Source organism: Etheostoma cragini, chromosome 21, assembly GCF_013103735.1.
Source record: "Etheostoma cragini isolate CJK2018 chromosome 21, CSU_Ecrag_1.0, whole genome shotgun sequence".
Taxonomy (NCBI): Eukaryota; Metazoa; Chordata; class Actinopteri; order Perciformes; family Percidae; genus Etheostoma; species Etheostoma cragini.
In genome coordinates, this window is record NC_048427.1 from 19,792,820 (window position 1) to 19,817,176 (window position 24,357).

At 40.2% G+C, this 24,357-nt stretch overlaps 1 protein-coding gene and 1 long non-coding RNA gene across 6 annotated transcripts in view; both read right to left on the reverse strand.

The window, feature by feature from the left end:
- cacna1g (calcium channel, voltage-dependent, T type, alpha 1G subunit) overlaps window positions 1-24,357 on the reverse strand; it is a 303,353-nt gene that overhangs the window by 156,072 nt on the left and 122,924 nt on the right. For all 5 annotated transcript variants that reach the window (XR_004655140.1, XR_004655139.1, XR_004655138.1 and 2 more), the window contains exon 5: window positions 9,382-9,479. Coding sequence is in view for 2 of the 5 variants with exons in the window: in XM_034861286.1 (XP_034717177.1) it covers window positions 9,382-9,479 (98 nt within the window). In the remaining 3 variants the exon portion in view is untranslated. The remainder of the gene's footprint in view (window positions 1-9,381; window positions 9,480-24,357) is intronic.
- Window positions 1,131-9,019, reverse strand: LOC117937439. Its single transcript, XR_004655155.1, has 3 exons — window positions 8,690-9,019; window positions 3,598-3,601; window positions 1,131-1,144 (listed from the first exon to the last, which is right to left on the reverse strand). It is a non-coding gene; the product is annotated as an uncharacterized LOC117937439 (long non-coding RNA).

Sequence of the window (24,357 nt, forward strand, 5' to 3'; positions counted from 1 at the left end):
GGGGGGAACAAAAATCGAATGTATTGTATCATTTTAAAATGTATTTCTTTCCCTAGATTTGATATACATATATAGTATATTCTGTATACATATATTTTTTTTACCAGTGATTCACCTAAATATTTCCTGCAGCAGAAAGCAGAAAATGCAGCAAATATGTTATGTACTTATTTACAGATTAAATAAATGTCAGACTGACTGACATGTGATGTCTTCTTCTTGAAATGTCTCATGATGTGTTGTCTTTAGAAGTGTATTAATCAACTTTCATTTTTGTTAAAGAAGGAAAAGAAAATAGCAATACTTAAAACCATCGAATCGCAGTACTTCAAAAATCGCAATGAATGATAATTGTAATTTAAATCGTATCGGCACCCATGTAGCACGAATAGGGTTGGGTATTGTTAGTTTTTTTTTTAACGATACTTTTAAAACGGTGCCTGTGCCTAAACCAAAATATACAGTATATATAATATATTTATAATGAATATGATACAAAATATAAAATAGGAGCACGCAACGACAGTTGGCGACATTAAAGAACGGCTTGAAGTCCATATCGTCAAAAAGGATTGAGTAATAATGCAATAACAATAACTTATTTCAACAGTAAATTGCTGGTAAACGACAAAAACAAACACCAGATAGGGAAAGGGCATTTTACAATAACTTCAAATGCACCACAAGGCTGGCGAGTTTCAATTGAACGCACCGTCTGTGCCGTTTTTCCAACAGCAGCAGCTGCACACTGTTACGTCTCGGTGTTGGGATCCATCAGAACCGGTACCCTATCGGCACATATTGTGTGTGTGTGTGAGATCAAATCAGAGGGGAGAGCATGGGAATGTTTTATCCAGACATGCCAGCTTTGCTCTTCATCCTGATCCAGTGTATTCTCCTCCTTTTTAAAGGGGTAATTACAGATTAATCGATTGATTGATTAGTCTACAACTATTTTTATAATCAATTCTTCAGTTTGAGTAATTTTTTATGAAAATACAAAGTCAAATTTCTCTAATTCCAGCTTCTTAAATGTGAACACTTTCTAGTTTCTTCATTCCTCTGTGACAGTAAACTGAATATCTTTTGAGTTTGGGATGAATCAAGACATTTGAGGATGTCATCTTGGGCTTTGGGAAAACAACTAATTGATTAATCAAGAAAATAATCAACGGATTACTCAACAATGAAAATAATTGTTACTTGCAGTCCTACTCCTTTTAGAGTTCTGCTACCTGTACCATTCTGGTCTGGACTCAGTCTCGGGATTTGGGCTGGGTTTGGGTAATTTTATTTCTCAATGCCCAGTTGGAAGAGGGAAGAAAAAAAGACAACAAAGCCAATGTGTTGCATTTTCCTGGTCGGCTTACAGTCTGAATTGGTTACAATTATAATAGAAATACAACATTTGAGTTGGTTTGGATGTCAAATTTGGCACTAGGGTTCAGTCAGGTTGGGATCTTAAGACCAAAAATAGATAACATTAAAAACCAGATTGGTCAACCAGAGTCGCAGAGTTGACTTTTAGTCAATAGCACTGTATGCGTCCAAAAGGTTTAAAAAACATAACCCTAATGACATCATGAGGGAATTATCCCTCAGAAGCCACAGGATGATTCTTCCCCACAGCTACAAAAGACAATATGACTACATACTGACTGATATTGACTGTTTCCTTAAGCTGAGAGGTATCCCCCATTTAAGTGTGAGATCAGTGTTGTTCCTGTTTATTTCCAGCTGGTCTTGGCATTAAGGAACTGATGGTAATCAGGGTAAAAAAATAAAACAATTGATACATGAACCAACGCCAGCAGCACTAATGAATTGCAAATTCAGACTGCAGCTGACTGGAATTGCCACCAAACAAGGTGGCAGGTGAGCAACCATTAACCCGAAGCCCTTTTCTACTCCAAAAACATGTTTGACTTGAAGAAGAAAAACTAGTGTCTGCTACATAGTGAAATGGGTCACTTTAGCCTGAGTATAATAGTTATTTTTCTTCTCAATGACACCTTTACTTCTATGACGACAATACAGAAAAATTACATTTCAGCATTTTAAAGTCAGTATTCTAGGTTTAGGTGCCTTGAGGCCTGACAGTTAAAGCAGCTCTTCACTTCTCTTTGCATATTGCAGGAGCAGAATCAAGGAGGAAGCAATTGCTGACAATAGATTCTAAATGTTAAAGTATGCATTTGTTTAATACTTAGTCGAAGCACACTTTGCTTTGAAAAATAAAAATAAAACAGCAATTTGGGAATGCTCAATAATTTAGCCAATCTAGATTCAGGATATTTCTTTCCTCTTGGCTGTTTCCATGTACTAGACATCCTAAATAAAAAACTTAAAATACAACCTCAATATACTTTGTCCATGCCATAAGCAAATGTTACCCAAGAAGACATACTCTACTCTGGTCACACTTGTGGTCAGCCGATCCCTTTGAAAATCAAGACCCATTCTGAAGCATGTCATATCTACCTTAATGTAACCAATGACAGGCGTGCCACAAAGTCCCTCTGGGTCGGTAGAAGACATGAGAGTAATAGGCAATTAGGTGGCAGACAGGGGGTTGTGATGTGGGGGTGACACAGCCTGAGACTTCTGGTTTTGTTGGCATCAGGTGGATGAAGCCTGCAACATGTACTTGTCACTTGCACTGGCAGGAATGCCATGTTAGTGCACCAATCAATGCCAGAGCCCAGGAAGTGGACACCAGCCCAGGTACAATGTGACCGTTAATACCAGTCTGAGGGTGTGTGTGTGTGTTTTAAGATGATCTCCAGCCTTCTGTTCCAGTCTTAAGAGAAAAGAGCGATGTGAGACTGTAGACAGCGAGGCAGCGGTTTGTGAGTACTAACAGTTTATACATCTGCTGATCCAGGATCAGATGGCTTACATTCTAGTTGTTGACTAAGAGGTTGGAGATGGAAAGTTTACGCTAGAGCCAACAGATTGGCCATTGATTTTGTGTTTTCCCCTTTCCCACAGGGGAAGTATCCAAAATTCCAAGTGTACCAGCTGGTAAATATCCACTGGATGACTTGCTTTAGAAGGGTTGAAAATTAGTTATTTCTGGTAACCGGGTAACCTCTTTAGCGTTTACCTTAGCAAAGAGCCATTTAAACCATAAACAACATTGGCTTGGCAATGAAGCTACTCGCATTTGCCAAATTTGAGGCATTAAAACGGCAGCTCACAAAACATTGCGTGACATCACGGGTACTATGTCCACTAATTTTATGTCTATGGTTTTAACGCACTGTAACCGATCTGTTGTAAGCCCCAGTTGATTGGAACCCTGAGGTTGACACAGGAGAAAGGGGCGGGGCCGAGAGCCCCGGGAAGGAAGATAAGAAGGAGAAGAGTTAAAAAAAATTGTTTGACTATTGTTCAACTGGATGCTCCGTGTGCGTTTGCTATTGTTCTTTTTAAAACCTAGTAAGGCAAAAATATTAACAGCGGGTTACAGCACTGATCAGGAGCAGAGCTGCTAAATCCCGGGACCCGGTGTCAATTTTTGGACCGCCTACTGCCACGTGCAACCAGAGGTGGAAGAAGTATTCAGGTCCTTTGCTGAAGTAAAAGTACTAACACCAAACTGTAAAAATACTCTTTTAAAAGTATACGTCCTACATCAAAAATCAATGCAGATAGCGGAGTAGAAAGTGGCAAGAAAAGATAAGACTCATTTAAATTACAAGTACTTCAAATTTGTACGTGAGAGAGAATGAGTACATTCTACTACTGCTCGCTGCAACATCAAAACGGCCCGCTCCCGTGAGATTTGTGTTCAATCCCAATGCAGTCCTCTAGTTCAGGGGTCTTACAACTTTTTACACCAAGAACCTCTTAACTGAAAGAGAGACATATCAGGGACCCCCTACTATATATACACTACCGGTCTAAAGTTTGGGGTCACTCACACATTTCCATTGGACTCCATTATAGACAGAATCCCGGCTGGGATCAGTTGCCTTGTTTTTTTTTAACCAGGGCAGCAGTTTCCAGATTACATTATGTGCTTACATAATTGCAAAAGGGTTGTTTAATTTTTTCTTAGTTAGTTTTTTAAAATAATATCAGATTAGTAAACAGAATGAGCCTTTGGAACATTGGATGAATGGTTGCTGATAATGGGAAATGTAGATATTGCATTAAAGATCAGCCCCCCCCCCCCACCCAGATCAGCTGGTATTCTGTCTATAATGGAGTGAAATGGAAATTTGTAAGTGACCCCAAACTTTTGACCGGTGATGTACATATATATATTTTGCACATACACATTCTTTTTTACTGTTCTCAATTTATTCCATGTTCTCAACTAGAAAACAGTAAACACAGCAGTTATTGCAGCGTCCGATTGCACTGAGAAGGCAAGGCATGTGTGGTAGGGGGGGAGCCACTGATCCTCTCAGCTGTCTTGACAACCCGCTCCTCCCCGTTGATGCACAGTCCACTTTGGTTTCATTTGTTCCTTCTGTAGCACTAACGGGGACGTAGCTAACATTCTGGATGGATGCTGTTCTGACTGATGATATTAAATTCAATTTTATTTATGGTATCAAATCATAACATCAGTTATCTCGAGACACTTTACAAATAGAGGAGGTCTAGACCACACTCTATAATGAACAAAGACTCAACAATTCCCCCAAGAGCAAGAATTTGTGGGGGTGTGACGCACAGTGGCATTAACAGTGATAATAAAGATACCTTTGTTTGTTTTTCAAATAGATTTCCAATAAGATTTATATAAAAAAGCTATGTTCAGGCACCTATTGGTATTTGAACAATACCCAGCCCGAGGAATGATGACAGCAAACAATAACAAAATGTGAATGTGGACAGGTGCCAATTGTTTTAAGATAGAATTGGATATATATGTGAACCTATGAGCACAGAGAAACTCTGTGGGAATTACAAGCACAGAAAGATCCTGGATAAATCCATCTCTGTGTGTGTAATGTAGGGGAACTGCACTTTAAAAGTATGACTCACCGCTGCTGCGCTGACACAACTGTGAATTTGTGGATCTTGTCACATTGTATTTTGCAACATCTTTGTCTTCCCCATTCTGTACCTCTTTTGTCATGTCACTGCGCCAATTACGCAGGTCAAATTCCTTCACACTTGGCGAAATTTAAAAGGCCAAATTGCAGCTTTTTCCCTTTCTTCGCCTTGACCCAACAACTCCTTAATAATGGAAGAGGTTAAACAAAAGACGCCAGTCAGTGCAATTAATCCAGTGTGACATGTAGGAAATTAATTCAAAGCACCCGTGTGTTCAAATTCAGTTGAGTGTGCCTCAAAATAGGCCGAGCTCCACGACAAACATCCCCATCCAGAGTCATGGCGAAGGCTGCAAGCTTCTCTGGAGGACTTGATTAGGCCGGTGAAGGGATTAAGGGGGGCTGTTTTGGACCCCCCCCCACCACCACCACCACCCCCCCCAATGACATTTTCACCGCAGGGCCAGAACCAGACCAAATCATCCACACGTTAATGCCGCTATTAGTCCTGTGATTAGGATGTGGAATGGTTAGATGCTTAATGAGCGAGTCTGTGCTCTCTGAGTTTGTGTGTGTGTGTGTGTGTGTTTGTGTGTGGCCTAATGAGCTGTGCTGGACCCCTACGACAGCCTTGATTGACAGGAGGGTAAGATTAGAGACTGTCATCAGTAGAGTGAGAGAAGGCTGATGTCCCATTCATGCACCAACGCGGGGTAAACATCTCTGCATGTACACTAGGGCTCCGCAATTAATCCAAATTTGAAATGCAATTACGATGTTGGCTCCTAATGACCACAAAAACAGAATAATCGAGAATAACGATATTTTTGCACGTCATTTTTTGCAAGTAAACTCACTTATCATTCTAGATTTTTTAATTAAAAGAATGTTCACGCTTGTAGGTGCTTTCGCTGTTGAACTGTTTAAACTTTTCACAGTTTTTTTTTAAGTTTAACAATTGCAACATCATTCCAAAAGTCAATGAATAATGTTAAATAATTTGGATTTCAATAGTGACCCAAATAATCGTGATAATGATTGTTATCATAATCTGGCCTATTGTACGTACACACACACGCGTGCCCACACACACACACATCCATCCATAGGATTATTGCTCAGTTTGCCTGCAATCTTCTCTGAGAAATTGAGGGAGCTAATGACATAATTATGGTCTGTATTTAAATGAAAGCAATGCAGGGGGTGGAGGTGAGAATGAACACACAGAATGGATTGCTGGGTGGGTAGAAAAATGCTTATGATTTATTTAAACATTAATGTGTGCACTGGATAATTCAATCTGTGCTGATTAAACTGTAATGGAGACTGATGGAAGAAAAGAGGAGTGGAATATGGAACTTTTTTGAAGGGGGGGTAGGATAATATGTGAGTTTGTGGAAGAAAGGTAGGATGACAGATTTAGCTAACGAATCAGGGAGTTGTGTTTTTGCCTCACATGGAGGGAGTGCATGATCAAAGTGTCCGCGTGTGTGAGTGCAGCTAAACACTGCAGGCCTTTAATACACATTGTGCAGTTGGGAAATTGCATATGAATCTGTCATATGAATGAGTCCAAAGATGTCTGGCTCGGGGAAAGCCAAAACGTGGCAACTGTGGATCGGCTTTTCCCTGACCTACATTCCACTGCTGTGTAGGAATTCATTCCACCTGCATGATCACCAGTTATATAAAGTAGCATGACGGTGGAGCGGTAGTCCAGTATATTAAGATAAGGTCAATTCATACAGCTAATATCTCCTGCAATCAAGCACGATTAATCATTAGAAGCAAGATATGACTGGTGATTGTGATGAGTTATTACAATAGTGTCAGCTTTTAGATAAGCCTTATGAATGTAAAAACTGTGACTTCTTTTTTTAATTTCTGCACTGACTTAGTATGTAAGAAAAAAAAATATGGGCTCTTTCATGGCTAAATGGGAACGTGTACGTTTGAATTAGATGTCAATACTCTCTACTGCAGAAGCCAGTTTGTGCACATGAAAGCCAAGAGACACTTTTTGCTGCCACCTGTCACTGTGTTGGTTTTGCCAGTACACAAGATCTCTTTGGTTAATAAACTGAGGCAAGTAGTTTCTTTAACTAGGAACAAAGCGTAAAGTGAGCTTCTGACAAGACTTTTTTTTCCCAATACCGTGTCTTAAAGGTGCATAGCCCTGAGATGAAAGTAGTTTGATTTTTTTTTTTTTTTTTTTTTTGTCTGTGTTTAGAAATCAAGAACAGGCATGTTTTGCCAGGGAACGTTTTCTGTTGGCAGGTAATATTATTCACCTGTTTTTACAAATGGAAAAACACGGGAAAAAAGAGTTTTTGATCAACGTAGAGGAGAAGAAGTAACTAACTGAAAACAAATCAGGTCGCCTTGATAATCTTACCTGACTACTAGAGAGAAATGGAGGGAGGTCTCCAGGAATTTTGTTCAATTGGACAAGTCTTAATTGTTCATTCATGTTAGCTTGTATCGGCCATGTTTCTGTCCAGAGACGAAGCAAAATACATTTAGGCTAATATCCGGGAAGACGCCAACAGTGGGAACAGCTGGTCAGTCATGTCAGTTATATGTTTGCTAGGCTAAGCATTTCAACTCTTTTGAAGAAGTTTGATCACATTTTGCCTTTTTCAACTTTCATACAGTTTTTGTAATACTTCAAAATGCCCCAAAACTGTATGAATGGAAATGCTCAATGCCTCAATGCTCTTATAAATTGAATCCGCTATCAGTTATCCAAATAATTTTACATTTTATCATGCTGTGTATAATTTTTGCATATCTGCAACTAGTCTCTCCTGATTGAAATGTAGCTCAGTGTAAATTCTTTCAGGAAGACCTCACACTTAATCAATGCTCTACCTAACTCGAATCAGCTGGTAGAGGCAGTCGCCTTCCTGCTAAACCAATCTGAATCATCCACGAAACCGACTAACAACCCTGCTTTAAATCTGTTTCTCCCTTAACCCTCCACCCCCCCCACCCCCCTACTAGTCATCCACTCCAGCTGACTGGTCCGGAGCCTCCTTCGTTCTGGTCTTTGGCCTCTTTTGTCGCTTCCAATGGTGTATGGATTCCATCGGGGGGTTATGATGGTTCTCTACCCCTATGTATATACAAACTATGAACTACCATATGACTATGCTGTCTAATCGCCAAAGACTTTGCACAGTTGATTATGCTGTACAATAAACCTTTTGCACATCTCCAAACATGTCTCTCCTGATTGAAATAACTCTGTGGTTAAGTTCCATCACACTACCAATGTTTGCAAACCAGAAAATATTATCCTCACATTGGGTAATAAGTGGTCTGCTCCGGATTAAAATGCAATTTAGTCCAGATTGAGTGAATAGCACACAGCTTAGCTCTTGCAACTGTCCTTTGATCCTCTATCCTAAATAATATAATGTTGGATGACTATTTAAGCATTTGTCTATTTTTGATGATGAGGAATAAATCAAGACTGGATCCAATTTAAATCCTACACACCAAACCTTCTGCATTTGTTGTGCAGAGTGAGAGATTAAACATCTGAGCCTTACACACTGCCAGATTGTCTGTGTTATCACCATGAACTTGTACTAACGTCACTCAAACTGCAGTCTGCATCAACGGAAGTATGTTTCCCCCTCACCTTCCGCTCTCTGTGTGATGCTGTTTTCAACCATAGAGCTAGCAAGCTACACGCTGGAAATTGAAAGTTTTGAAGAGAAATTGGATTGTGCAACACGGCAGGCCTGCTTGGTTCTTTGGGTGAATGACGGTAAAGATTTCTAAAGCACACGTTCATGCGATTTCCTCTCTGGGACATTTTGGGACCGATTGGTGGGATCGCTGAGGATGGAATACACGTGGCGATGCACTGGTAAATTACGTAACCATGTGTCCAGCTACTTTATTGCTGTTTATATACTGTGTTTTGTGTGAACAGTTATCTTTGTTTAATATTATATGTGGCCTTTGCGCGGTGCAAATGTTCCACCAAAACAAGTTCCTTCCCACGGCCATTCTGCAGAGCTATCGTCGCTACATCCAAAGATGATTGGGAAAGGTTCAAAGAAATGCAAACAACCCAGAGCATTTCCACCCCGTCTCCTGTCTGGGGTGTAACCAAATTGTCCCCTACAGTGCTGTGGAGATCTGGCAATGCGAGACTTCTCCGACTGGCGCAAGGCAACGGTCAGCCTAAAGGTTCTACACAGTGTCCGTGTCTGTAGCAGCCTGGCTTTAGTTTACGATCAAAGAAATGTATTTGTCTAAAGAAGGTAGCCCCAAGTGTTGCGGTTTTGTGAGTGTTATGGGATCCAGAGTCTGGTTGAGGAGCTGAAGTGTGAGAGGTCAGTAGGTCTGCACTCACTTGGCACTCGGTTGATGGCTCTCAGAGGTCTCAGCACGCGAACCGTCCTCACTGCGGAAAAACTGACGTTCTGCAAGTTGAGGGAGTACTCCAACATCCTGTAACATGTGGAGAGAAAGATGTGTTAGTACAGCGATAACAAAACCCAAATCCTTCAAGTGCTATCACAGCTCAGACTACAGAGCTGGCTTTATCATCTGGGAAGAAAACACAGAAAATATCAGACCAATATTATGTAGCCAAGTATATATTGCATGCATTACATGCTCTCCCGCTCTCTCAAGTGGTAATTAATCCTCTAATGGCCTGAATCCCAGTTACATTCTTGCCTGTAGAGATGGCTGCAATACATGTGTTCTGGCAAACAATATGCTTTCATTCCAACTGCAGTTAACAGACCAGCAACTTAGAAAAACACTTTACACACAAACGGCAGTGCGTGTTTTTGCTTGTATATTGAGCGCAGCCTACACATAATGTTTGCACGCCTGACAAACACACGAATATATTCATGCACCCTCGCACAATCAACCTTCAAAGGCGCAAACAGCATATCTCCTTTCACACGTCAAGAGCGGATGAATCACTTGTCATTGAGAGAAGGTAATGTGGCATCCACTGAACATAAGAGAGCAGCATCAAATCAAGTCCGCTTGTGACCTTGGGACAGCACACACTCTTAACACTCTCCAGCAGTTCTTTAGAGGCTCTTTCTGACTGTGATGGCAGGTTAGAAGGTCAGCGCTAGCAAAGAGAATCTGTGGAATGCTAGACTTTTTTTTCTTCTTGATCAGAGTTTATCGTCATCTCGTCTCCCACTCACTCTCTTTGTGTGTGTGTGTTTGTGTATATGTGGAGCAGATGCTGAGCACATGTGCAGCTTGAAGGGGCGTACAGATGAAGGAATTCCCTCTTCACGTCGGCTCCAAGTCTGTCTGTTGGACAAATTTGCAACACATGCCGGATGGCCCGTATGTGTGTGTGTGTGTGTGTGTTTGTGTGTGTGTGGGTGGGTGGGTGGGTGGGGGGGGGGGGGGCTGTTGGTCACCAAGTGCAAGAAACTACCCTTAATTAATGTGTGAGTTTGAAATGTCCCAGTACGAGCTTTTTTTCTGGTTTACAAACACACACACACACACACACACACACACTACCCTGAGCGTGACAGATGGCCTGTGAGCCACAGAGACAACGTAAATGAGTAAACAGTTAACGGCACAGAGACGCCATCCCATCACCAGCTGAGACAAGGTATCTGGTAGTCCCATGGACATTCAGGTCAAAAGGACTCAAGTGGCCCTTTTTATGAAAAAGTGACTTGCATCTTTTGGACGTTATGGTTGCAATGGAGCTGCGCTAACTATAACGCTAACGTTTTTAATCCTTCTGAAGTGACGCATCCGGTGGAAATTTACCTGCTGGTAAACGCAGACCTGGCCCTGCCACCATTTATCTGTATGTAAAGCAGTTCAGAAAATCTGAAAATGCTAATGCTATTGGTTGCCAGCTAGCTTGGGTGACAGAATGCTGGGGAAGGGAGAGAGTAATATTTTTATTTTTAATCTTTTGCATGTGTGTATGAGGCTGCGCGTCCCTGTGTGTGAGCAATAAGCATAGTGTGGGGATTTTTGATATCAAAGTATTTTTGTACTAATACTTTAGTAAAATTTGTAGTTTTTTTCCGGGTTTTAAGGCTGCGTTTCAGTAAAATGATGTTATTTTCTGAACTTACCAGACTGTTCTATTATTTTTAAAAAGACAACACTTATATCACAATATTACAATATCCAAAATCTAAGACGAAGTCTAGTCTCATATCATGATATTGATATAATGCCCAGCTCTAGTGCTAGCCTCTTCCATGATGTTGACAAGACAAATAGGTAAGGTCAAAATAACAAACTCTTCCAATTAGAAGAAGGCTTATATACCCACCATGTCAGGTTGATAAATTATGTGACTGCAACATGGCAATTCAGTGTGAACATCAGGCTGGATAAGATGGAGAATATACAATAAGTTCACTATGTTCAGTACCAGTTCTGAATAGTAAAAACCCCTATGGGAAATTTTTGGGAAAAGTCATGTTTTAGTGTCATAGACATGCTATAAATCCCCAGAGAGATATAATACAAATATTAGGGTAATTCTTCGTCAGACAGACTTGCATAAACAAACTTAAAAGTGGATGATGAATGATGTCTGTTGAAAAATAGTCCATGCAAAAACACTTGCTTCCCCTGATGGGAGCCAGATGAAGTTTGGTGTACTCAGTGAAAACTGACCCATCTCCCCTCATCTGGAATGAAGAAAACAGCCGAGGAGAAATGGTGTGTATCAAACAAACGATGGAAACGACAGGAAGTCGTGCACTGTTTTCGTCAGAGTCCGTGCCAGTGTTGACAATACCGATACAGGGAAGGGCAACCAACGGAGGAGGACTAAGAAATGAGAACCCGGAGAGGACAGGGGAGGCCCCACCCTGGAGGGAGTTTGCGTGAGGAGAATTCCCAACCTGAAGCCAACGGAGCAGCGGGACTGAGTCAAGGATGAAAAACAGTTTCCCATCTTGTCATACACACTCTTACATCTTGATATGGAGAGATCCTTACAAAGGACAAACTCGCAGAAAAATATGAGAATCATACTGTTTATGTTATGCACCAAAAGGACACACGCACACAAGCACACACTCCTCTGGGCATTTAGCCTCTTAGCTCGTCCTTTCTTATCGCAGAGGTTATGTGTGTGTGTTTGTGCCAAAGCAGACAGACACATGAAGGATGGTATACACACAGCTTTTCAGCTCCATCTCCTCCATAACAAAGGCAACAGTAGCTTGGAACACACATACAGAAGAGACACAATGCCACCCAGAAAGAGCTGTACAAGGAAAAGTAATGTATGCTAGGAAGTTTAGGAATGTGTCCGATGTTGAACCCGCCCTGTCCTCACCTAACCTTTATCTGCCTTTCTGTCTGTATCTATCCGTCTGTCCATCTTCTGTCCATCTTGGTCTGTCCATCTGTCTTCCTGCAGCTACTGCACCGTTATACTGTTAAGTAGACACCAGTCCTATATCTGACGGATGGATAAGAAGGAATGGATGACAGATAGTTGGACCAAAAGGCAAGAGTATACAAATATAGAAGATAACTCCAGAGTGTATTTTTGGTTCATCATTTCCCTGGCTGGGTTTCCATCTTTGTATTTTTATGCATGATTTCATGACGGATCGACTGAGAAAAGACAAATGGAATTGACACATTTTGATAGAGTCTCCTCGGTTTTCATGGTCGATTTGAGGCTGGGGAATTTGTTTTATGAGAGAAAATAAATGTTTGATAAATAATGTTGGAAATACCTTTGCTGAATAACTAATGCGGAGAGCTGGGGCATTCTCACCGCACAGCAAGTTGACAAATGACTTTGGGTACCCCGTAATGTTTTCAACATCATGGTGGCAAAATATGTGTGAAACTAACTTGATACACATTCACTGCTATACCCATTAATCATTCCACATAGAGGGCTGATAATTACATCACTATTGACATAGTTTGTTGCCGAGAGTAAAAGGATTGATGTGAATTTGATACAGCGATAGCTCCAAGATGTGTTTAGGGTGGCATAGCGTTAAGAAGGGACAAATTGCTAGCGTAGCATAATTAAGGCTGGAAAGAAAAAGACCTTTGAACAATTTGAGACCTTATAAAATGATGGCGATTATTTTAGTGCTTTGGCCTGCAACTCTACTCTCATTAGGGCCCAAGTCATTATTACATGAAATGAATAGCACTTTTGAGGGACTAACTTGCTCAAAGACTTACCAAAATTACACAGGTCGGGTGAAAAATATGATATTTTGAGCATTTAGTGGTGAACGAGATAGTTGTGGTTATTGTAACTCAAGTCAATTTCTCATGATTGACAAGGGTGCAGGCCTGAGGGCATCTACATGTCAATATGGACTCATAGTCATAGCGCCCCCTGCTGGCAACAAGAAGTCAGACTTATACAGCCGGCGCGGCTGTTGCCTGCCAATTGGAAGGTTGGGGGTTCAATCCCTGGCCCTGCAGTCCCATGTCAAAGTGTCCTTGTACAAGACACTGAACCCAGAGTTGCCCCCGATGCTGCGCCATCAGAGTGTAAATGTGTGCGTTTGTTTATCTGATGAAAAGGAGGCACCTTGTACGGCAGCCTTGGCCACAGTGTATCAATGTATGTGAAAGTGCTTTGAGTAGTCGTCGTAGTGCTATATGGAACAGTCCATCTATCTGACAAACATCCGATTTTCATAAAATGTCCAATATGTGGTCTACACTTAATGCTGAGCTGCCCCCTAACATTTAGCAACACCATTGGACTTAAACAGCACCCCTTCATAAATCACTCCAACCCTTTGACGTAGACTCTGATTGGATGCTAATGTTGCTCTATATCTGATGGAGGTGTAAAAAAGCTTTTCAGAGAAACTCATGTTAACACATCACGTCTACAAGAAGTGTGTTTTTAGCTTGTTGTGGAGATCTGCCTTAAAAGGGCCAAAAAAGAACAAACTATAGCTTAATAGGCTACTCTGTGTATCTAGTAGAGGGTACAAGGTTGAATACAGGTATATTAAGATACACAGTATGAGAAATATAAGGTTTCAATTATTTATTTATTTTTTATATTAAACCATGTTAACAAAAAACTCCATAATTATCTTTTAGCATGTTGTTAATTCTCAGGGTCTGAGAGAAAACTGGACATCCACACATCCTCTTGGCTCTGTTGTCAGGCTTTGATAATCTAGCCACGACGGGAGACTTTGGTCAATCACGAACAAGATCAAATTTTGAAGTGTACAGAACACTAACAGCCTGGATTGAAATGACATGTCCATGAAATATTGACTCTTAATCATAAATAGAGAAATGCATTTAGGTAGCAGTTATTTGATTGATCCACGGCCAAAGGCCTGCTTCACATGTTTAACCCCACTGTTATTTACCCCACAACTATTACATGAGATAATAGCTTTGTTATTAGATTATTGGATTATACCGCTTTACCACTGTAGCTGCACATTCCTCCATCATAATTGGTCTTGTCAGTTATCACTCAGTATGAACTAACCAGTCATCTGTCCTCTCCGCTAAAAAACCTTTAGTCACACATTGTTAACATTGTATTCACCTCCACATCAGTGACAGGCAAGCTGTCACACTAGGTGTCATCAGCAAATTAATTGTAAGTGATGGATAGCTCTTTGTGTGTGTGTGTATAGTTTTGTTGAAGTGCAATTGCTACATTGTGTGCTCCATAAAAATAACTCATGCCTTTATGTAACAACACACATTTGCCCTCTGTCTGAGACGCTCTGTTGGAGCACCTGAAGAGTGTTCCAAGTAGAAATCGTTTCTCGATGCCCAACCCTAGTGATTAGCCTGTAAATTCCAAGTTCAAGTCACGGCTCACATTTGGTAGCGTTCCAGTCAAAGTCACGACAAACCCTTCTAGCTACCGCTTTGACTGCCGTTCCAGGGCACTTTTACGGGTGGCGAAGGTTGTGAAAACGCGGGTTATGGTTGCCTGGAACGCAGCATAAATAAGATCTGTAGCAACTCACTTGGCGATAGCTTGAATGTAACGGAGGTCCATTAAAGGTGCTCTAAGCAATGTTGAATGTTTTAGCCTAGACCTTTTGTTGTGACACACAGCAAACATCTCACTGTCTGCTAGCTGCCTGTCCCCAGAACACACTGTACAAGGCGCGGTCTCTGTAGACAGCCCAGGGTCCACAAACGGCAACAAAAATAAACTGTGATAAATTACACCACGAAGCATACACTAACAGTGTTCCATCCAATAACCGACAAGAAGGATTTGAGGGTGGGGGGTTAGTGCGCGGAAGCACAGAAGGGAGGGGACGGGATGAGAAAGTACTTTGAACGTCAACAAGAAGTAACGTCACCCTACATCTTTTACAGCATCTTTATTATAAAAAGGTTATGTACTACAGTTTTAAATATGTTTATCTCATTGTTTTAAGGTTTGGCCATGCTTAACGTCAACACCCAACATTGTAACGTTGGCATTAAATGACAGGAATGACAGAAAAGCATAATAGGTCTGCTTTAATCAACACGTAATATTCATGTGACTGCATGAACACCAGCTAATGATGAGAGTCTGATAATATCAGAGCGAGTGCTTGAGTATCATTAAGGAGAAGTGGAGAGATGAAAAACCACAGAACAGACAGATGGCGTGTTTTCATGCTGAATCAGATCGAAAGCCTTTCATCAGCAACACTTTCTGCCAACAACCCACTCTGCTGCTTATCTAACCCAAATGTTAACCAACTTTTTCTTCACAGTCATGGCTGATTACTGAATATCTCTCTTTCCCTTGTTACAATCACTCACTGCGAGGGAATTCTCCTTCTTGTCCCCAAGCAGAAAAGTCAGAGGTCTTAGCTACAGAACCACACTCCTACATCGGCATTAAGTGTGTTGCTCATGGACACTTCAGAGTTGGCATGCCCACATGGGATATGTCACTAGTAGAACCTTTTGTTACATCCTTTCCCACGTTATGTTAAAAGTCTGATGGGCAAAGTGGAAGTCAGCTTAAAACGAATAAAAAGAGATAACGCAGCATACAGTGAATAATACATGACAGTAATAAAGTTATAGGCTTAATACAGAATCATTTACTCCAGGAGAGTCATTATTTTGTAATTGTAGCAAACATTTTGTTTGCTCCAATTACAAAATAATGACTGTGTTTTTCCTGCATATAAAATAGTCCTCGATGTTTCCAGGTCAAACATAATCAAACGTAACAAATCCTTTTCCTTGTGAATGTGCCTGAGGGACTTTCTTTCTCTTATCAAACAATAAAATGCATCTCATTGTTTGATAACTGCAGTGCTCGGTATCCCACTAATACCTTGGCCACTTTCAATCAATCAAAATACACAAACTTCCACACGTTCCTTTCTGTCCTCCTGTGCGGTTAATGGCATAAGGAAAACAACCAATCAGGGTCGAGGAGTCTCTAAAGCAGTGTTAAGGACTCCTCCTGAACTGCTGTCAAACTGTGAAACACTGAGATGACCTTGATAAGACGGGATATTTATTGTTAACCCCAGGTGAGGCCAACAGGGCAAGATAGTGATACAGAAATGAACTAAATAAAGGCAAACAAAACACTTTCGCAAAATAGAAGAATTTATGTGAAAGTCAAAAAGATCACATTATTAAAAAAAACATACACTGTTTCCTATTGATCTGTCTCCTGTTTAAGCACATGCCCAGTATACAAGAATGTTGATGAGTTATGCGGTTTGGGATTTAGTTTAAACTGAGATTAGTTCTTCGACTGGAACTAAAATCACTAGTCTGCACGGAGATCCCTTTTGGCTCAAATCTCGGCTTAAAAACCAAAACCTAGCAATGCAAATGTTGCTTTAGTGTAATGTTTAGCTATGAAACGGAAACGTACTCCGGCCGGAAGGCCTGTGGGCAGTGGTTTGTTTTTGCTCGATTTAGCCACAAACTCTCATTTAAAGCTAAGCAGATCATTAAGATATGTTCCTAAAAACAATCCAGGCGAGAAATAGGCAATCATGAACCTTGATTCACATATGCTCAGCGTCAGTCATTGACACTGCGATGGACTACGCAGCTCTGATTGGTTGTTTTTCTTTGGCCGCGGTGGAAACTTGCATATGCCAAAATCTGTCTCAAGTGCTCCTGCCAGGACCTAGTGACGGTTTCTGAAAATATAAATCTAAACTATCAATGACAACCTTAGTCTTAGTAATACTACAACAAGAGACAACCAATGAAACTACTTTGTCCTTTCGGCTTTCATAATAATCTAATATCATGAGGATGTTAAGTGAAAGTAGTGTATCCTCCAGCCAATCAGAATCAAGGGCTCTCTACTGTGAAACACTGTGTAAAAACAGAAAGAAGCTTACAAAATGCACCTTGACATGATGATTTCCATGATTCTAACGTTTTGTTACACAGTGAAAAACACTAGATTGTAGTCCTTTTCTTTCCTGAAGTCCTATTCCTTTCCTGCCGAGGCCAAGTTAGTAAATTACAGCCTTCAACTTTAAGCCTCAATAGCCACAACTCCTGAAACATGATGTCACTACTTTGCAGAGATTTTAATTTTGTTTTTCCAAATCCTGTCAGTAATCACAATACCAAAGTAGGAAGCGAGCGTGTCATTCTAACTGGAACGATGAACCCCCAGTTTCTGTTCATTTTGATTTACCCTAAAATCTTTCTAAACAGTGGCATCTGACTATAAAGCTGCAAAAATCCAGAGGAAAAAAGGTTTAGACTTGTAATTAATATGCTGTGCTCACAGCAATAACGATTTACAAGCAGTTGCAAGTGCTTTATGGACTTTTTTGTCCTGGGTTTTAGTAAAATGTTTTCTTAATTAATTATATTTTAACTTAGGGTTGGGCAATATGGAGAAAATCAAATATCACAATATCTTTGACCAAATACCTTGATATCGATACCACAACGATGTTGTAGTGTTGACTGTCGGTGCTTTCACAAAATATTTACACAATAAGATTTCTGATAAATAATCACCAGCAAAGTGGATATAATGACTAAGTGGGTAAAGGCAAATAATAGAACAGTTACAGTCTGGTAAGTTCAGAAAAGGACATCACTTACTATAATGCAGCCTTTAAAACCAGGAAAAGACAACACTTATGCCATATTAGGATATGATGATATCCAAAATCTAAGACAATATCTAGTCTCATATCACAATGTCAATATGGGATTGATGTATTGCCCAGTTCTATTTTAACCTATATTTTTTACAAAGAAAGATGAGACAACACAGCTGATGTTAGCTTCATTCTCTTTGTAAATGTGTTTCCTTTCTGTGCACGGAGAGGGTTTCCCACTAATGACTCATGAAAGCAGGATTTCATTTGGGAACCCAAGGCAAACCAACATAGGCTGCAGGATGCCTTTCTCTAAAACTACACTGTAATTTTGGTTAACAATACAGACACAGGTTTACATACAAATGCCTCCTTGTAAATCTTTAAAATATTCCTCTCCCGCTGGCGCTGGGCCTTTCTTATCTTTATCTTTCCTCCCTCTATCTCCCTCTATCTCCCCAGCCTCCCCACCCTCCCCTACTCCCCCTGACTGATAATCTATGGCCGATCTGATGACCCACTTGTAGTGGGGAGACAATCTAGCTAATGGAGGAGAGCCCAGGTGGATAAGGACACCCAGGACAAGAAAGTACAGCCGTCCAGTCTGGATGCAGTACAGTTAGAGAAAGGGGGGGAGCCTGAGAGAGAATACTGCAGTGGATGGTTCTCTCTCTCCTCTGGATAGCAACATCACTCTTCCACATTACTTTCACACACACACACACACACACACACACACACACACAAGCTAACCCTAAACCTAACCCTAACCCTAACCCTAATCCTAATCCTAATCCTTTAGGATGAGTGTGGGTTAGACCACCTGAGACACAACAGAGTATCCATATCCGTTCCACATGTCCTTTACTGGATACCGGATACCAAAATGGTGCCCAATCAGTTCAGTCGAGTTGCTCGCCTTGTGTGTACAGCCAGAAAGTGTCGTGGCAACAGCGGACATTTGTCTTACAACGGAGGCCTATGGGGAAAATCCTTTTTGGGCCGCATGGGGATTTGCAAGGCTGAATAAACTTCCCGGGGGTTCCCAACCATCTTCATGGACAACACTTTTAACTTTTCTATGACTTTAAGTAAACATATTAAAATGTCCATGACCATTCACAAGGTACAGTATAACACAAACAACTGGAATCCAAATGTTAATTATTGAAAATGAACAAGCATAAATGGCAATGTCAAATAGTCGGTTCATATTCACTTGAGATACTTCAAACAGCAATCGGGGTGGTGATGGCACAGTGGACATGACACATGCCTTTGGTGGGGAAGATCTAGGTTTGATTCCCTACATCAACCAATGTGTGCCTGAGCAAGACACCTAACCCCGTAGTTGCTCCATCAGATATATCAGAAGTGTGTGACCTCTTATAGCAAATGTAAGTCGCTTTGGATAAAAAGCGTCCCCTAAAAGACGAGTAGTAGTAGTCGCGTAACAAGCACTTGCAGTGGTTTTCAAACATGAGTCAAACCAATTTTACCATCAGTGTATTCTTAATGCATTTGATTATTAATTTATTTCTAGATGCAAATCTGAAAAACAATGAAACATTACATTTACATATGGCCAGCATTATTTAAGGTTCACACAATTTGAGCTAGGCAGAGACAAAAAGAAGAAAAGTACCTGATCATCAGGTATGTCAATTATTAAAAGTCAAGTCATAAATAAAAAGGAATAACACATAAAAGTGCTATGTTATGTAAACAACTACTGTACACAAAATATGTTTGGTGTTATTTTATATTAGCTAAAAGATTAGCCACGGAAGATTACTATAACGATGTCATAACACACAACAAAATTCCATGACTGTTCCAAAACAAAGGATTTAACCAATTCCATGACTTTTCAGGTTTTCCATGGTCTTGGGAACCCTGACCATAACAGAATATTGGTTTAAATTTGATCAGCACTGCCTGATTTCTAATTTAATCGGAGTTCAGGTCCAACCTGTTCTCACACACAACTCGTCAAATACTGAAGCTTGGTCAGTGATGATCTCGATATGGACGCAAAAGGCACCCTTTAGCTGCCTATGGGATGCACAGGGCATGGCAGCAGCTCAACTGCAGTGCTGCTAGATGACATTCTATGAAAAGGCGATATTGGTAGCGATTGGTATTAAAAAAAATAATCATAATCTGTGTACCTTTGCCTGGATTGTTCTCTGAACAATAAACTATTTCCCTGTGATTCCCTGTATGAGTCATGCATTTGACTCTGCCATTGTACAGGGATATAACTGTCCTATCCATGCCCCGCGTATCACTTAAAGGTACATTTTTAACCCCACCCACAATCTTTCCCTAACCCTAAATAAGTGGTTTTACCCTGCACGTTGACTAATGACGGCAAATGAATCCAGACCCACAGAGTCAAAAAGTGACGCCAAGGCCTCCCAACCAATCCAATTGAAAAATGATGCTCTGTGGAAGGGATTACATTGTAATTAGTTGAAAGTTCCTCGCGTTTGACTGAGGCGCTAAAAGAGACTTTTTCTTCAGTAACTAACACCAGATGCACCTGACCAAGTGTCCGTTTTGGATTTGCCGGGAGTAAGGTTGTCTTGGTTCAGTCTGAGTTTAAGAAAGAGAGAGAGGGGCTGCTGTCTTTCTCGATCTGCTTCTATACTTGTGTCCTTATGCAAAGTGCAGTCTGTAGTTCATGCAACATATTTTGTGTTAAACTTGGAGGTTTTTCAGCTGGCCTGTCAGGAGGGAGATCTGGTCCCTTGTAATATGAAGGGACGTTGATCATAGTTTATTTAGACATTCTACCAACATTATTATGGTACAAAGCTGGTTTAACAAACTATCCCTTCAACGCACAGACATGAGATGGACATTAATCATCTCACTCTTGTTAGAAAAAAAAGCAATAAGTGTAGCTCCAATAATGTTTAACTAATAAATTACTTAATTTGGTTTAAAAAAAAAAGTACATTCAGTTTTCTTTCTACCTGCCTTCCACATTTTCACCTCATCCATTCCTTTCTCTCTCTCAGCCTAACTTTCTCTCACTTTGTCTCCATCTATCCCTTCCTATTGCCACCCTCTCCTTTCCTCCTCCATCCTAACACCCTTTCCTTCTTCTGCTGTCCCCTAAACTGGGCTGGAACCGAGCCAAAGTGGCGTTAATAAATCATGAAGAGAAGAAAGGAGGAGACGCGAGAGGGTGAGGTCCTCTGCTTTTGTCTCACCTCCTTTAGTGCAGCTCAATCACAGCTCTGAAATCCAAGAGGATGTGTTAAATATTTAAAGCCAGTTAAAGGTGCTAAGCTTGCACTTTAAATATCAATATATCATGGCGAAATTATAGTGATACTTTTTGATAATTATCTTAATTGATCAGGACCATGGTTAAGGTGATGAGTCACTCTGTGTCAGCCTGTTCTATTTTTTCTCAAATGTAGAGTTTCCCACTAAGGGGAGAACAAGCACATTGCAAGATGATTGATTTCTGCCTCTCTCTCTACTTTCAGATAGTCTCCGTCCTCCCGCGCTGCTCGCACTGAAAAAACTCCAGATTCTTAATCTGGCAGTTTTTTTGTATTTTAACTGGCACACAAGTAGCATCTTCTGTCTTCCTTTGCCCAAGTTTATTACTTTTCCCCTCTTTCACGTGTTGTCACCTGTTTATGCATACACTGTAAACAGCAGTGCAATTGGGATGTATGCAATATTATTGTGTAATTACTTGCATACATATTTATCTTTAATTTATTTTATGGGGGACTCATGGTGTTGGAGTAGTAAGGCCAGGGAGGTCTGTGTATGAGTAAATGTATTGTGTTTTGTATTATAAGACATCCTCAAAAATGAGTTTTTCTCAAGGGGTTTATCTCTCTAATAAATACTCAATCAATACTTAAAATTGTTATAGTGTTAAACTAATAGGCGTTAGATTTGGTTTATAAAAGACATTTGCAAAGCAACACAATACAGAAAATAAGAACAGCAGAAACGTCAGATGAGTAACGGGTTTGAATGACAGTGGAAATAAACAAGTCTGCAGATTTCACATAAATCTACAATTCAAATTAACAGCTTTTTGTCTACCCGGAAGTGATTTTTGTGTAAGCGCCACGTTACAGTGATTTGGTCTATTCTATTACAGTGGTTCCAACCCTAAATTAGGCCCCAATAACAATCTGATGGGTTGCCAGATAGTTCAGAACAAACAAAAATATCTGTATCACAATTTTAATAATTCTTTTCTTTTAACTTATTGCGACACGTTTACTAGGGATATCATTGACTGTTGGTCGGTCCACCACTTAGGTCCAGACAGCTGGATGGTGTGAATTCTAGCAGTGTGCTGCAGGGGATGATTGAAGGTTTACATGGGATATTTCATCATAATAACAAGATTTAGCAACTTTTTTAGAGTCTTTCTATGGGAGTTATAGATACCTAACAGTCATCTATTTGATCACTGTTTCTATATAAGTTACAGCAACATGTCCTTTATCCCAACTGATCCAAAATTAGCACAATGAGCATTTTCATTGGTGGTGTCTGTGCTCAAACGTAAAACCGGATTACATATTGAAGGAATCCAATCAAGCGATCGACTCAACTGCCTTTGTTTCTCTTCCTTTGTTCATCTGCCTTTATCTGTCAATCCATTGTCCTTTCTCCTGTTCCCTCTCCACTCACACTCTTCCCCCTCAGTTATCCTTTCTGTCTTTACAGGAAGAATCATGAGAGAGAGAGAGAGAGAGAGAGAGAGAGAGAGAGAGAGAGAGAGAGAGAGAGAGAGAGAGTGAGTGTCTAAAGTCGAATCGATCGATGTCCTAAGGCTAGGATAGCCTGTGTGCTAGAGTAACTGCTACTACAGTTCCCTATTTAGACTCCCTTAGGTATTGAATGGGGCTCCATTTCACAAATCAATAAATGCATACATACATAAATGAAAACACTCTCTTAACAAGTCATTCAATCTAGAGCTGAGTCTAAACTTGTTTTATTAAATGGAGTGTCTTGAAATGAACAGAGTAATCTGTCCTATTTAGATTTGGTTCAAAAACTCCTTATTGGAAATGTTGTTGTAATTTTTTATATATTGTTTGGTGTCAGTTAGGGCTGAAACGCAATTATGAGTTAATGCAAATTCCTTTTAACTCCACTAATCATTCTTTTGTATAGCATGTTGTTTCAAAGCCCTTCCAGATGGTTCTCTCGAGAAGACTAAAGTTATTTGCATGTACTGTCGATGTGAACTGAGAGACTTGCTGGCCATGCATACCGCTGAGGCAGAGAACCATCCTCCCCCTCGTCAAAGGCACGCAACGCTGGGTAGTTTTTTTGAACATACAGTCCCTTTAATGTTATTCAGGAGAACATTCTTACGTACTTCTATGCTCCCGTGTTGATAAGAGCATCGCAAACTTTACAAGTACATTAAGTAGTTGAAGAGTCATGTAATTAATTGTAATTAAATGTTTAAATTAAATATTTTTAATTTAGTTTCAGTCTGTGGCATTTATAAGGGAACTTCCCTCCGAGAACAATTAAGAAGCTACTTTTGGTTCGACATGCCTTCACAGATACTGAGCTGACACTAAGCTAGACACAGAGCATTCAAAGGCCACGTTGATTTAGCTGATTTTGATCATTCCAGTTTATTATAACCTTTGTGATACGTTAGTAGTTCTGTCCAACAATCGGTTCAAAAGTAAGAAACTCCTACTTACTTTCTTTCTTTACCATGTGAATGCAGTAGTACATTCATCCTTAATTCACTCAACCATAGGCTGCACAATGTAACATTTTTGTATTGTTGAATATCAACGGTCGCCATAAACACATAACGGAAGGCTGCAACATATTGCGGAAAACACTGTCACAGAAAACTGTCATTCTTTGTAAGTGTTGCCTTTTATATTAAAATAAATGTTTGATTTGTTAACAATTAACGAATGTTGGAAATGAATTTCTTTCATTTGTTTTAAATTCAACAAGCAAGTTGTAGTATTTTAGCAGAATACTGAAGGCAGAAGAACTGAGTACACTTTATATCTGTTCATTTCTTACAAGTAATATCGTTATTGTGATAAACGTTATCGTATTTTGCTACTCTACCGTAGGGCTGCACAATTAATCACAATGTTATGGAAATTGCAATACGGTGCGTGCAATATCACAGGTAAGGCAAAATATGTGTCAAATCATTCTGAATAAAGTATTGTTATGCAGTAGAAATGTCCCAGCGTACAAATTGTAGTTTTGTACAGATTCTTAGCAAAATTCACACT